General features: G+C 43.6%; 1 protein-coding gene across 1 annotated transcript in view; it reads right to left on the bottom strand.

Annotated features, from left to right (window-relative positions):
- Nucleotides 1–3,995: 3,995 nt before the first annotated feature.
- LOC308106646 (insulin-like growth factor 1 receptor) overlaps nt 3,996–12,783 on the bottom strand; it is a 59,273-nt gene continuing 50,485 nt past the window's right edge. Inside the window, exons 11-21 of the mRNA XM_080458504.1 lie at nt 12,014–12,321; nt 11,778–11,911; nt 11,117–11,276; nt 10,937–11,036; nt 10,174–10,244; nt 9,855–10,084; nt 9,657–9,764; nt 7,292–7,454; nt 6,365–6,494; nt 6,103–6,237; nt 3,996–5,323 (exon numbers count right to left, since the gene is read on the bottom strand). Coding sequence (XP_080314630.1) covers nt 4,783–5,323; nt 6,103–6,237; nt 6,365–6,494; nt 7,292–7,454; nt 9,657–9,764; nt 9,855–10,084; nt 10,174–10,244; nt 10,937–11,036; nt 11,117–11,276; nt 11,778–11,911; nt 12,014–12,321 — 2,080 coding nt within the window. The 3' untranslated portion in view covers nt 3,996–4,782. The remainder of the gene's footprint in view (nt 5,324–6,102; nt 6,238–6,364; nt 6,495–7,291; nt 7,455–9,656; nt 9,765–9,854; nt 10,085–10,173; nt 10,245–10,936; nt 11,037–11,116; nt 11,277–11,777; nt 11,912–12,013; nt 12,322–12,783) is intronic.

Raw genomic sequence — 12,783 nt, 5'->3', positions numbered from 1 at the left:
AAAAAAAAAAAAAAAAAAAAAAACCCTGTGAAAATCAAACCACAAACTCAGACACAAAGAAGAAAACCGAGAGGAAGCTTTTTTTTTTTTCTTTTCTTTACAGGGATGATGATCGCCATGGCAACCTGTGTACAGAGGGAACAGTCGAACGGACCGTCGGCGGTTGTGTTGGAGCGGTGAGATGAACGGGAGCGCATGGCCACGAGCATCCAGAGAATTTAAACTTCAGTATCACACCATCGATAGTCATCACTTTAGAACACGGAAATACAGAATGTTATCATGTTATGGAGAAACACGTTCTGTATTCAGTTATACTGTAAAACATAACGCTCACAAGCAGAGTCGGGAAAAACATGAATGTTAAGAGTAAAATGTAAAAGTTATTATGTTGCTATTTCAACCGTATACGACTAAAATGAGTTTGACGCCCCTGCCTTGCCACTGTGTACGTTTGTGACATCACGTTACACTTCGAGACCGTCGCGTTATGATGCGCATTTTAAGGACATTAAGTTTTTAGTTCACGACATCGTTGTTGTGAATTTCTATCAGGATGTAATCCGAAACGTTTCAGGACAACATGGACGTCACGTCATCACATTGGGAAACTGCAGTTGATGATGTATCGTACAAACGTCACTTTATATCATCACACCACGTTGCGAAAACGTTAGGCTGGAATGTAAAACGATTAGAATTTAAGGTCAAACCTTTTCACATTCTAACGTCACATATCGCGATACTTTATTCAGATTAAACGACGACGACTTTGCATAACTTCTTACTAGTGCGCGACTTTTCCGCGTGGACATGAAAAATAAATCGGGATTCATTTTTAATCAGAATACGATGTCACACTTTTCCCATTTATACCAACACGCCCGCAAAAACTTTTACGTGAGAATAAAATCTCGACGCAACGTGAGCCAAGCCTGAAATGTTTAGGATTACAGCATGTACATTTGTCACATAGCGACAAAAATATATATAAGGACATACGTGAAACTTTTTCAGGTTTTTAAATGCAACTGTAGAACGTTATGAAGCAACACTCTCCACTGATGATGTGACACTGAGATTCGTTTCCGTTTTAATGAGCGTCCTTAAAGACGACGGCCTCCATTAACCCGACTATGGACTGAAGAAGCCTTTCCTCAGCAGCTCCCACAGAGGCCAGGAAGAAAAGAAGAAAAGAAACTCAACAGCTGCTTGTGAGTTTTGTGGTTTAAGACAAACACTCGTGAGATGTTGGGTTTTTTTCCTCCACGGAGATTTTCGGGGTGAAAAGTGAGGTAGATGGATGGTTGAAGGAACAACAAACAAAACTTCCCCAGAAGAGGCAGAGAAGATGGAAACAAAGTGAGGAGGAGGAGGAAGAGGAAGAGGAAGAGGAGGAGGAGGAGAAGGAGAAGGAGAAGGAGGAGTGTACAGTGATTTTCACTTCAGAGAAATAAACCGAAGTATTCGTTACAATAAAGTGTGTTTTCTTTCTCATCTCGAACTTTTGAGTGTTTTAAGCCTCAGCAGCGTACGTTTTCCCGATAACATCTAATGATGAGACATTTCAGCGGCAGCGTGACGGCGACGCAACAAGAGGAGGGTTTTCTCTTTACAATGAAGAAGAAGAAGAAGAAAAGACAAAAATGTGGGAATAAATACTCATAAATAAAACTTGAGATTCAATTTAAGTAGAAATGTTACACACAAAAAACAAATGAGAGAAAAACTCAAGACTTTCAAAATTTTATAAATCAAAAGTTTTTCAAAATAAAAAAAAAATAAGAGGGGAAAAATGGAAAACGACTGAAATAAAAGGAGATTTGAGAGAAAGGAAAAACTTTTAGGAATAAAGTCAACATTTAGAGAGTAAAGATGTTTTTAGGAGCATTGTCAGAATTTTTGGACTAAAGCTGAAAATTTAAGAAAAGAAACATTTTAAAAATAAAAATAAAATTCAGATAAAGGAAAAAAATAATTTTTCTTACATCTAATTATTCAAAATCATGCAACTGACAAAATGTTCAGGGTTCAAGACATTTTGAAATATTTAATGTCAGAATTTGTGGAACCAAGTCAACGTGGAACGAGTCCAAATGATGAAAATGCAGAGAAATTTAGAAAAACGACTCGAGAGAGAACGTCAGAAAACATTAAAGAGCATTTTGACACGTAAAAACTAATGTAGAAAAATGAACTGACGACACGAGAACACAGATGAACTTTCAGGAATGATGAGAACATTTTGAAATATTAATATTTGATAAAATGTTGAGAATATTCTTCATATTTTAACTTTGATCTCAAACAAGAAGAAGAAAAAAAAAACTTCCTCTTTTGTTGTTTTCCACTCAAGTTGCTCTGATTCGCTGTCCTAAAATGTTCTTGAACCCTTCAGTTTATTTAATGCCGTCACCTAAAGAATGAACATGGAGCGTTAATTCTCTCTCATTTGCCCATTTTATTGATCAGCTACATGTCATTTCCCCCGTTTCCTTCTATTAATAAAAAAAAAGAAAAACGCGAACAATGTATATTCAGATTGGTCTCCTGCTAATCTGAAGACTTTTTACATGAAAGTGTCCGGGCATCTTTTGTAAAGAAAAAAATAAGAAATGTACTCAACAAATCAAATCCAAAAGCCTGAAGCAGTTTTAGCTTAATAACTATTCAGCCAAAAATAAATCAACATACATTTTTTCAGAAAATCTCCAGTTTCCTTATTATGAGCAAAAAAAAAAAAAAAACTCCCCGAGCTTAAGTTGTACTCAAGATGCCAAGTTTTAACTATAATCCATCTAATTTAGACACCCACAGCAAAATGAACCGCTTAAATCAGTCGGGCATCAAAGCGTCTGGCGAGAGAGAGAGAATTCTTCTCGCGGCTTTGTGAGCAGCGGTCCACAGCAGCAGATTATCTAAACCTTTCCTCCCGGTCTCACTCCCAACATGAGCTGAAGGCAACTGGCAGTTTGTCAAAGTTTACAGGCAAATTGTTCAAGAGCTGAAAAGGAAAATGGGCAGATGAGAGTGAGATTGAATCAAAAAAAATGAATTGATATTTTCTTTAAATTCACCGTCGCTCCATGTTAAGAGTACAACTCATAGTACAGCTCGTATCGGTGCTTCCAAAACCACAAAATCCGACCCGTCCTGGACGTCTTCTTGAATGAAATCGTGACGAACAAAACCTTTGAGAAAATAGTCGGGAGGGACGTTCAGTTCGGACACGAGGTTTAACGCAGGCTGGACGCCTTCAGGTACGACAACACATACGAAACAAAAACTAAACACACACACACACACACACACACACACAAAGGAAAGTAGAAAAGAATTTAACTTTTCTCCTTGACCTGAGATTTGTTTGAGAGAGTTAGAGAGAGTTAGAGAGAGTTAGAGAGAGAGAGAGAGAGAGAGAGAGAGAGAGAGAGAGAGAGAGAGAGAGAGAGAGAGAGAGAGAGAGAGAGTTAGAGAGAGTTAGAGAGAGTTAGAGAGAGTTAGAGAGAGTTAGAGAGAGAGAGAGAGAGAGAGAGAGGGGGAAGTAACCGGTGTTTCAAAACACAAGGCAAAATTCTTGTACCTTTTACACAAAAAACACAAACAAAACCAGCTCAGATACACTTTTACACAAAAGCATTTAAAAAAAAAAAAAAAAAAAAAAAAAAGACTGTAGTGGAAACGCTCGAAGATCCGACCTGAAGGAGTTTTTTTTTTTTCTCTTTTTAATATATAGATATCGACTATATTACACCCACAAGAGAAATAAGGAATAGCAGCTTCTTTCTGTACATGATGGATGTCTCCAACCGTAGAAAAGTTAGAAAAAGTGACACAAATGACTCGGTGTGTACATAAATGCTCCGCCCACGTAAGAGATGCTGTAAATGTTGGAGAGTAGTGGCTAGTCTAAAAAAAAAAAAACCTGTTTGTATACAAGACGGACGCCTCTGATCAGTCTTCGCTCGGTGGAGGATTTTTGTTTTTCTCTTTTTGCGTCTGTATTTGGCGAGTTATCGGAACAGCACTTTGTGAGAAGATGTGGCTCGATATCAGATCGACTGATCGGGAAACATGGAGTTTCCCCTCCGATCGCCGGACTGGAGTAAATGTTGGGGATTACAGGGCGAGAAGAGCGCGGATGAGAAGATCTGACAAAACAATTTTGGCAATAAATTTGGCAGAGTCGACCTTTCTCCTCCGCCCGGTTGAACGCCAACGAACCCGAGCCCCCTCCCCGAGCCCCCTCCCCGAGGCCGTCCTCTCTGAAGTGCTTCTTCTTCATTAGATATGCGTCACCGTTCTGCCCTTAATGCCCGTTCAAAGCGAACAAAACGCCGGTCGTCTGTAAAGGCCTACACTTTTTGTTTCTCCCCTCCCAGCCCCCGCCTGGGAACATGTAAAAAAAAAAAAAAAAAGAAGTAGTAAGAAATGTCAATTTTATAAAATAAGTTCAGCTGTGAGGAGAAAGCGAGAGCCCCCCCCTCCCACCACATTATACCTTTTTCCTTTCTTTCTTTGAAATTTCAAGGGCGTGTGATCCACTCAGCAGCCAGGGGGCAGCGTCGAGTCCGATAGCCAGCGGGTAGAAACCAAACTAGACGAGTGTGAACGGAGTGTGAAGATACAGCAGAACCAACCAATCAACAGTCTCCTCCGTTCTCCCGCAAGTCTGCGCCACTCGCTCACACTCCTGGCTGGATTTGCTGTAATAAACCAAGAGAAACAAGGAGGAGGAGGAGGAGGAGGAGGAGCCTCCTCCTCCGTATGTTGGGGGTCCGATCAGCAGGCGGAGGACTGTGGGAGGGGCATGGCGCGCTCGTTTTTGCGTCCTCCGTTCATGTGTGCGTACGGCGGCAGTTCGTCTAGAGACGGCCGCATGGGGCCACCTGACCCCGCCCCCGACAGCCCATTGGCCGCCTGCGGCGGCGGCGGCGGCTGCTGCTGCTGCTGCTGGCCGGGCGTCTGCTTGTCCATGACGGCACTGGAAGTGCAAGGAGAGGAGGGGGAGCTGGGGGCTAACGAGGGGCCTGGCGGGGCCTCTGACCTGGGGGAGGGGGGAGTCTGCTGGGGGGCCGCGGTCTGCTGGGGCTGCGTGGGGGGAGGGGCCGGGTCCGTCGGGACATCGTCCATGTCCTCCAGCTTCTCCAGGTGGAGCGGGGGCGGCGGCGGCGGGGCGGCGGCCGGCTTGTTGTCGGCGCTGTAGAAGAAACTGACCTCTCTGAACGACGGCTCCAGCTCGTCCTTCACGCTGCCGATGATCTCCACGAAGGAGGGACGCATCTTGGGATTGTACTGCCAACACATCCGCATCAGCTCGAACCTGCACAGGCACAGAATGAACACAGCTTCACCGGGGGAATCAGATTTAACTCTGCTGTTTCAACGTGTACATGTGATGGAAAAAAAAAACAAGCAGGGATTGTGTAAATTCTGGACAAGAGAAAGAGCACTGTTATGAAGAAATACAACTCCCAAGGCATGAATACATTACCATCATCTACGAGAGTGATTCTATTCATTGTAAGTCAGATCGTTGCTGCAGTTCTCTACCACAAGACAAAGGGAAAGACCCTTGTTCGGATGTACAAATCAAAAAAAGCCAAAATACCTCGGGTCATATAGTGAATACGTACAATACGTTTAGCCGAGTAACTGTGTGTAAACAGTATTGTTTTCAGTGGCAGCTGAGAGAACAAACAATCCCACCAACTTAACATTTGTTCTCCTCATGACTTCATCTCGTCCATCCTCATTGTTTTTCTTGGTGGCTCGATTTGTCTGCCACGCTCACAGCTCTCCTCATGTGGACTCTCACCGAAGCTGTTTTGTGTTATGGAGAAAACGCGCCAGGAACTCGGCGAAAAAGAGTCCGACTGAGAATCCAGTCGACTCGGCGGTTCGGAGACCTCGGCAGAGTGAATCATCACTCTTCACTTGGAACCGACCAGCAAAGTGGAGGAATTATGCCTACCGACAGATGGGGTGTGTGTGTGTGTGTGTGTGTGTGTGTGTGTGTGTGTGTGTGTGTGTGTGTGTGTGTGTGTGTGTGTGTGTGTGTATGTGTGTGTGTGTGTGTGTGTGTGTGTGTGTGACTCTTACAGCATGTCGGGGCAGTTCTGAGGCTTCTCCAGCAGTCCTCCCTCCATGACGAAGCGGAGCACTTGTTCGTTGGACAGGCCTTGGTACGGCTGCTCTGCCAGAGTGGCGATCTCCCACAGCACGACCCCGAACGACCTGCGCAGCGGCGGTGGCACAGAACGCCGTCGTTCATCATCACAACCCTAATCAAAACCCACTTTCTGGCGGCGGTGCAGAGCAGCCAACTCAGCCAACATGTGTGCTTGTTTGTGCGCCTGCTCACCAGACGTCTGAGTTGGTGGTGAAGACTCCGTCTTTTAGAGACTCGGGCGACATCCAGCGCACCGGGAGCAAACCTTTGCCGCCTTTGCGGTAATAATCGGTCTCGTAGATGTCTCGCGTCATGCCGAAATCTGCCAAGAGGGACAGAAAAAACCTTTTCTGTTTAATAAAGCTTACAGTTGTGGCTGGGTCCGGTCACTAAGGAGTAGTGTCTTGTGAAGCTGCTATAGGTTCTAAGTGCTGGAAGACCTTAAATCCACTTCTCCTTTGGAACAATCCACACCTTTAATGTGCTGTCTGACTCCTCCTTTTCTTTTCCTCTCTTACAACCAGAAACTAACTCGGCAGAAAATCTCTTTCTCTGGTTCTGTGGGAAACTTCTTCCTCGCCTTTGGTTCTTGAGTTATTCTCCGTAAAAGTGCCCTGACATGGGTATGTGGTATTAGAGGATTAAAAAAAAAAAAAAGAAAAAAAGAGGTCCACGTGAAGAAATTCATTATTTCTTTTAGATGATGTGTTTATGGTTATAATAAACTTAGGGTTAGATTTATTTCAATGTTCAGTTAATATGAAGCAAGTAGCTGTAAGTGTGTGTGTAGTATCGACTGTAAGGTTCCTGTAAGGTATGAAATGCGTGTCTGTGTGTGTGTGTGTTGTGAGAAAGAAATATTCATGTGGAAAGGTACACAAACCGCCATCATGTGACATACGATGACAATAAAGTATTGTAATACTTCTGTATATCTGTAAATCTCAGGTGGAATGTCCTGTAAAGCAGGACGGGAGAGCAGCTCGGGTCTTCAGATGAACGCATGTTGACGCTTGTCGTGCCTTCGGGGTCGTCTTCACTTCGCAGGTAATCCACTAACGTCATGTCTAGCCTGCTACATCACTCGCACGCAACGGGGACGTTCCCAACCGACGTTACCTCCGATCTTTACAGCGAAGTCCTCGGCCACCATGCAGTTCCTGGCTGCCAGGTCTCTGTGCACAAACTTGTTGGCGTTGAGGTAAGCCATGCCGTCGGCGATCTGCCCCGCCATCTGCAGCATCTTCTTCAGGGGAGGGAGCGACAGGCTCGACCACTGCTGCTGAAAGACACACAGACAAGGCGGGGGTAAGTAACTCTAACCCCGCACCTAATCTGCACTCGTCCGTCTGCTGAGTGACTTCTTAATCGCACAAGAATCGCTCTCGTCCCTGAACTCCTTTCGCTTCTTTCCTCGGAGGATTACTCGGGCGATTGTCTCGTCTTCGAGCAGGATTAACCAAAACTCTCCAAGCTGCACAAACTTGTTGTGAGCCTGGAAGAACTTCACCTTCTCCGGAGGAGTCAAATCTGATCGTCTGCACAGTCAGCAACTCCACGGCTGCTCGTAAACACTGCTCCCGTTTCAGTTCCAAGGAACATTTTCAATCATATAAAAAAAGCCTCAATAATCAGAAAGCCACTTTGAGTATTTTTCTTCTTCTAAACAACAAAAAAAATCTGCTCTGAAACAAGGAATCCAAATAACCTTTATTCTCATAGAAGCTCAGCTAAGATAACAGTGGGAAAATCAACAATAAACTAAGGATCATCACAGCATCTGACGTCAATATTAAACTTTTTTTCTCCCCACTTGTAATCATTTTGATGTGATCATCATCAATTTGCTAAATTCAATTTGCAATCTTTGAGATAAAACCTATAATCCTTCCTGGAGGAACTGAAAACTTGATAAAATCTCTGACGTTGTGGAGATTTATCATCACTAATAGTTTATGTTGGTCATTACCAAGCAACAGCTAAACCATCGCTCATGGTCACCGGAGAAGCCATAGATGAGAGCGAGGAAACAGACTTTAACTCTTTATAGGTGACTCATGAAATACATTGGAATTTCCAAAAAGAAGGAATTTATGAGTTCTTGAAGCAATTTTCTGAACTTTTTCAATTTGGAAATTTAAATCAACACCATGACATGTTATTTAAAAAAAAATAAAATAAAAAAAAATCGATTACAAGGTGCAAAACTGATCAAAATCAAACACATTTCTATTAATCCTCCAGTATTATGTGTTATTTGCATCGAAAGACACTCAATACCACTTACTAGATATACTGGACGTAAATTTGAAAATTATAGTTACTTGTCCTAAACAGGAATAATGCAGATGTTATTAAATATATACACTTTGCCATCAAAAGTTCTGTGCAATAAGCCAAGTCACAACAACTCACTGTGCAGTAAAATTATATTTCATTTTTATGACTAGAATCTACATTTACTATGATTTTAATTCCTCTGACTGTGGCATGTCGGTAAATTAATATCAGCCTCTCACTTTGAAACATTCCTTAATCCTGATAATGATATATGTATATCCATTGGAAAGAATGATTCAAGCCTCAACACCCTCAAATACTTGGTCTAAAACAGTGCAGCTTCTATTTTTTCTATTCTTTCTTTGCTGTCCTTCACTCATTTTGCCTTTTTGGACGGTAGATGCGTTTCATTTTATATCTGAATAATTTCCCTTTATGAAGATGAGATATTTCTTATGTCTTCTCTAATAATTGGATGTTCACGTACAATAAGGAATACTGGAATACAGGAACTATAACTTAACATACTTTGGTCAAAGCGCACATGCAGAAAATGGTCTGCTTTATAATCCTGATCTATGAAAACGGTCTACACCAGGGGTGTCAAACCCGAGGCTCGCAGGCCAAAACCGTCCAGCAAGAGGCTCCAATCCAGCCGCCAAACCACCACGCAAATTGTAAACATTTCTAACATTGATTTAAAAAAAATATATAAATAAAAAATTATCGGACTCAAAACAACACTTTGCTATCGAACTAGCCTCAAAGTCATGCCGTCAGGGTGAGTTTGTAAAAACAACCATAATGCAATAGTTATAAACGCTTTTTAGGACTTTTGACTGTATTTTTCCACTAGAAAGTTGCATTAAAATTGGCTTTATGTTTAGACTGTTGGAATTTTGAAAAATATAGACATTTTACTCACGTATATTCTGAGCTACAACAAAGGAAAGTTTAAAGTTTAAATTTAAGGTTATTACAGCACTATGTTATCGGTTACTCAAGATGAAATTGGGCTGTATGTTGCTCCTGAACTGGTTTACACAGTTTTACCCTGAAATGCACAAGATTTAGGTTTGATGCAGGTTTTGTTCGTCTAACAGAAATCTGAATAAAATTCAATACGGTTTGATGAATGTTGATCTACAAGCCAAAGGGGAACATACTTATTAACACTGTCCTTCCAAATCTTTTGTAAAGTTACCTCCTTTGGTCGCAGAGAGCGCAAGTAACTCTTCAAGTCTCCTCGGGTCATCAGCTCCATGATGACCAGAGTGGGCTGGCCCTGAGAGACCACTCCCAGGAGGCGGACCTGCAACAAACGGAGGAAAAGGGAATTCATTAAGATCATCTCTCCTCTGGCTCACGCAGGCTCCTCTCAGTGATCTCTATGTGTTCGTACCACGTGGTGACAGTTAAACTCCTTCATGACGGAGGCTTCGTTGAGGAACTCGATGCGCTCCCTCATGCTGGCCGATTCGTTGACGGTCTTGATGGCGACCTGGGTCTCCGGTTCGTCTTTGACCACGCCCTTGGCCAGGCCCTGATACACCATTCCAAACGAGCCCTGTCCGAGCTCGCGGTTCAGGACGATCTTCTCCCGCGCCACCTCCCACTCGTCTGGGACGTACACTGTATGGAGAACAAAGGCCCTTGTGTTAGCACACCGAGCTGCACCTGCACGTCTGGTTCAGTCTGCAATTCTCTAACGTCTCACTCACTTTCTGCTGCGCTGAAGTACTCCGGGTTGACCGACGCGTAGAGGACACCATTTCCCAGCCGGTCGCTGTTCCTGCGCAAACAGAAGTGTTAATCTTTCATATAGAAAAGACTGAACGGTGTTCTGTATATTCGTACTCATCACACTTTTAGCTCCCTAGGAACTCTGGAAAAGTGAAATATAAAGGATGGAGCCATAATAACTCATTGAGCCACACTTTAAGTGAGGTATCTTTCATGAAGTGTTTGTTTTTAAATACACGTGCATATTTAATCACCTTGAATGATAGCTACAATTGATTTTGTCTAATGTCGCAACACTACCTACTATTATGACATCAAGAGGTAATCCAGATCAAAGCCTCAGGTGGTTCTGTAATTGTAGTTTTTTTGGCAAATTAAAGAAGTGAGTCATTGGTCAAGTTTTACTAGCTGGTGAATTAGCAGTAAAGCCAGATAGAAAACGCAGGAGGTTAGGTTTATTAACACAAGTTTCTGCTGGTGCTCGTTTAGATGAGATAAACTGATCTCACGTCATAGTTCCTTTTATTTTGCTGTGATGTTCCCTGAGAAACAACAATTTGCAGATGTGATGTACTGTATAATTAAAGCCATTATTCCAGACCTTCCTGACTTTTTACAGATCAGCAGATTGCCGAACAGAAAGCAAAAACTCTCAAAGAGCTCAGTCACAGAAAACGAGGATCAGAAATGTCTATGTGTCTTTTAGGTTATGTAAATTCGTATTATTTGCTCTGTGCGCACCTTTTCCTGTTGAGGACAATCAGCATGCCAGCCAGAATGCAGATGAGGATGACGATGGCGATGGGAACGAAGATCATGGCATAGAGGACGTTTTCATATTCTGTTGGGTCAAAGTCTTTGATTAGACCAGCAGACACATCAAATACGCAAACACACGTCACGTAATTGTATTTTTCTTACGTTTAGCCACATAGAGATCCACATTGTGGGTCCAGGAGCCGTTACCAGCCAGCGACGTGGCTCTCACTCTGACCGAGTAGTTTCCTGGGCTCAGGTTGGACAGCCGTACGCCGCGCTGACCTCGGTATGTTTGACCAGATACACACTCATGCTTCTCCGTCTGTCGCACACAGAGAGACCTCAGTATGGACAATGTTTCAGCGAAAATCCAAATCGAATGACGAAGATCCTGCTTTTTTTTAAAGTTACACTGCATCAGTAAAGCTCTACACCAAACATGGGAGACGAGCGTCTCGGGGGCCAAGTGTGGCCACGCCCCCTTTTGTGTAGCTCCAAAAATGGTAATGTAACAAACGCCATGTGAACACGTTATGATTTGCCATTCACGCTCCATTTCTATGATCATCATTACTCCTGGAGGAGCTGTGAAATATTTATTCCCAGAAAAATAATGTTAAAATGGAAAAATGTTACATGTTTTGTACGTCTGGCTTTTAAAAAAAAGCAGCCGATTAAGTTATAGATGTGTATGGTGCACATAAAGAGGAGGTTGGTTTTACTCCCTAAAAGTCCAGGAAAGCACAAGCATGTTCAGGTAAAGCGCTGTGAATATGTTCTAGATGTATTTCTGTTTCCAGTTGTCAGTGTCATGGCAGCTCACCTCGGCAGCCAGTTTGAACTTGATCTCGTACATGAGGATGAGTCCGTTGGGGTGAAGCGGCTCCGGCCAGCGCAGAAACACCCAGTCTTCATGGCCCTCCCAGGTCACCTTGCCCGGGATGTCGTCGGCCTTTTCTGGAGAATCACAGGTGGAAAATGTTAACAGAGTTAGAGAAGAGGAAAGAAACAATCCCAGCAGTGTTTTCTCCTTTGGCTGGTTAAAGGTGTGTCTCTAACCTGCAGGTTTGGTTCTGGAGAAGACGAACTCTGCTGCGCTGCACCGCTGAACCTGTCGGTTGCAGGCGTGGATGTCGATGCGGTAAACCGTGAATGGCTGCAGGCCGGAGATCTGCAGCTCGCGCTCCGTCACTGCCTGCTCCACGAACTCGAACTCCCGCTCTGCCTGCTCCGGCTCGGTGACACCGCTGTTGTTACCTGCCGCTTGGACCGGAGGGACCACGCTGCTGTTGGTGTGCAGCCGGTTGCGGCGGGTGAAGGTGGCGTTGGCAATGCCAAAAAGGTCTCGGCGCCGACGATCCGGCGGTCTGGAGGGACGAGGAGGGAAGGGATGGGGGGATGAATGGCTGAGTTCAGGTTGTGGAGTGTGTTAAAACCATGGAAATAGTCACCGTGGAAATATTCATTGCTCAACTCAAAGTGTTTAAGCCATTTTTAATGCTGCTTGGCCTCCATACAGGCAGCGGGGACGAAGTCTGGCCGCCACACTCTAAACAATCGCTGAGTTCACATTGATTAATCACACGCGATAGAGCAAAGCCGCCACAAGCACATACAACTGCTGAGCGGCAACAGATTACCAAGTTTCTTCTTCTGATTTATTGAAAGCTGCATAGTGGATCTGGAGTCGCCACTCTGTCAGCCACATGTACCACGTTTTGTTTCATCCAGGACAATGTGTGGACCCGAAGAAGACTTTGGAAATTTTTCTCTAAATTTGATTTCACTTTTCAGCAAACAAGCGACATTTCCCTTCCAAATTGTGATCA

This window comes from Lipophrys pholis, assembly GCF_963383615.2.
Source record: "Lipophrys pholis genome assembly, chromosome: 2".
Taxonomy (NCBI): domain Eukaryota; kingdom Metazoa; phylum Chordata; class Actinopteri; order Blenniiformes; family Blenniidae; genus Lipophrys; species Lipophrys pholis.
The sequence above is the reverse complement of the archived record's forward strand: the minus strand, read 5'-3'. Positions and strand labels throughout refer to the sequence as shown.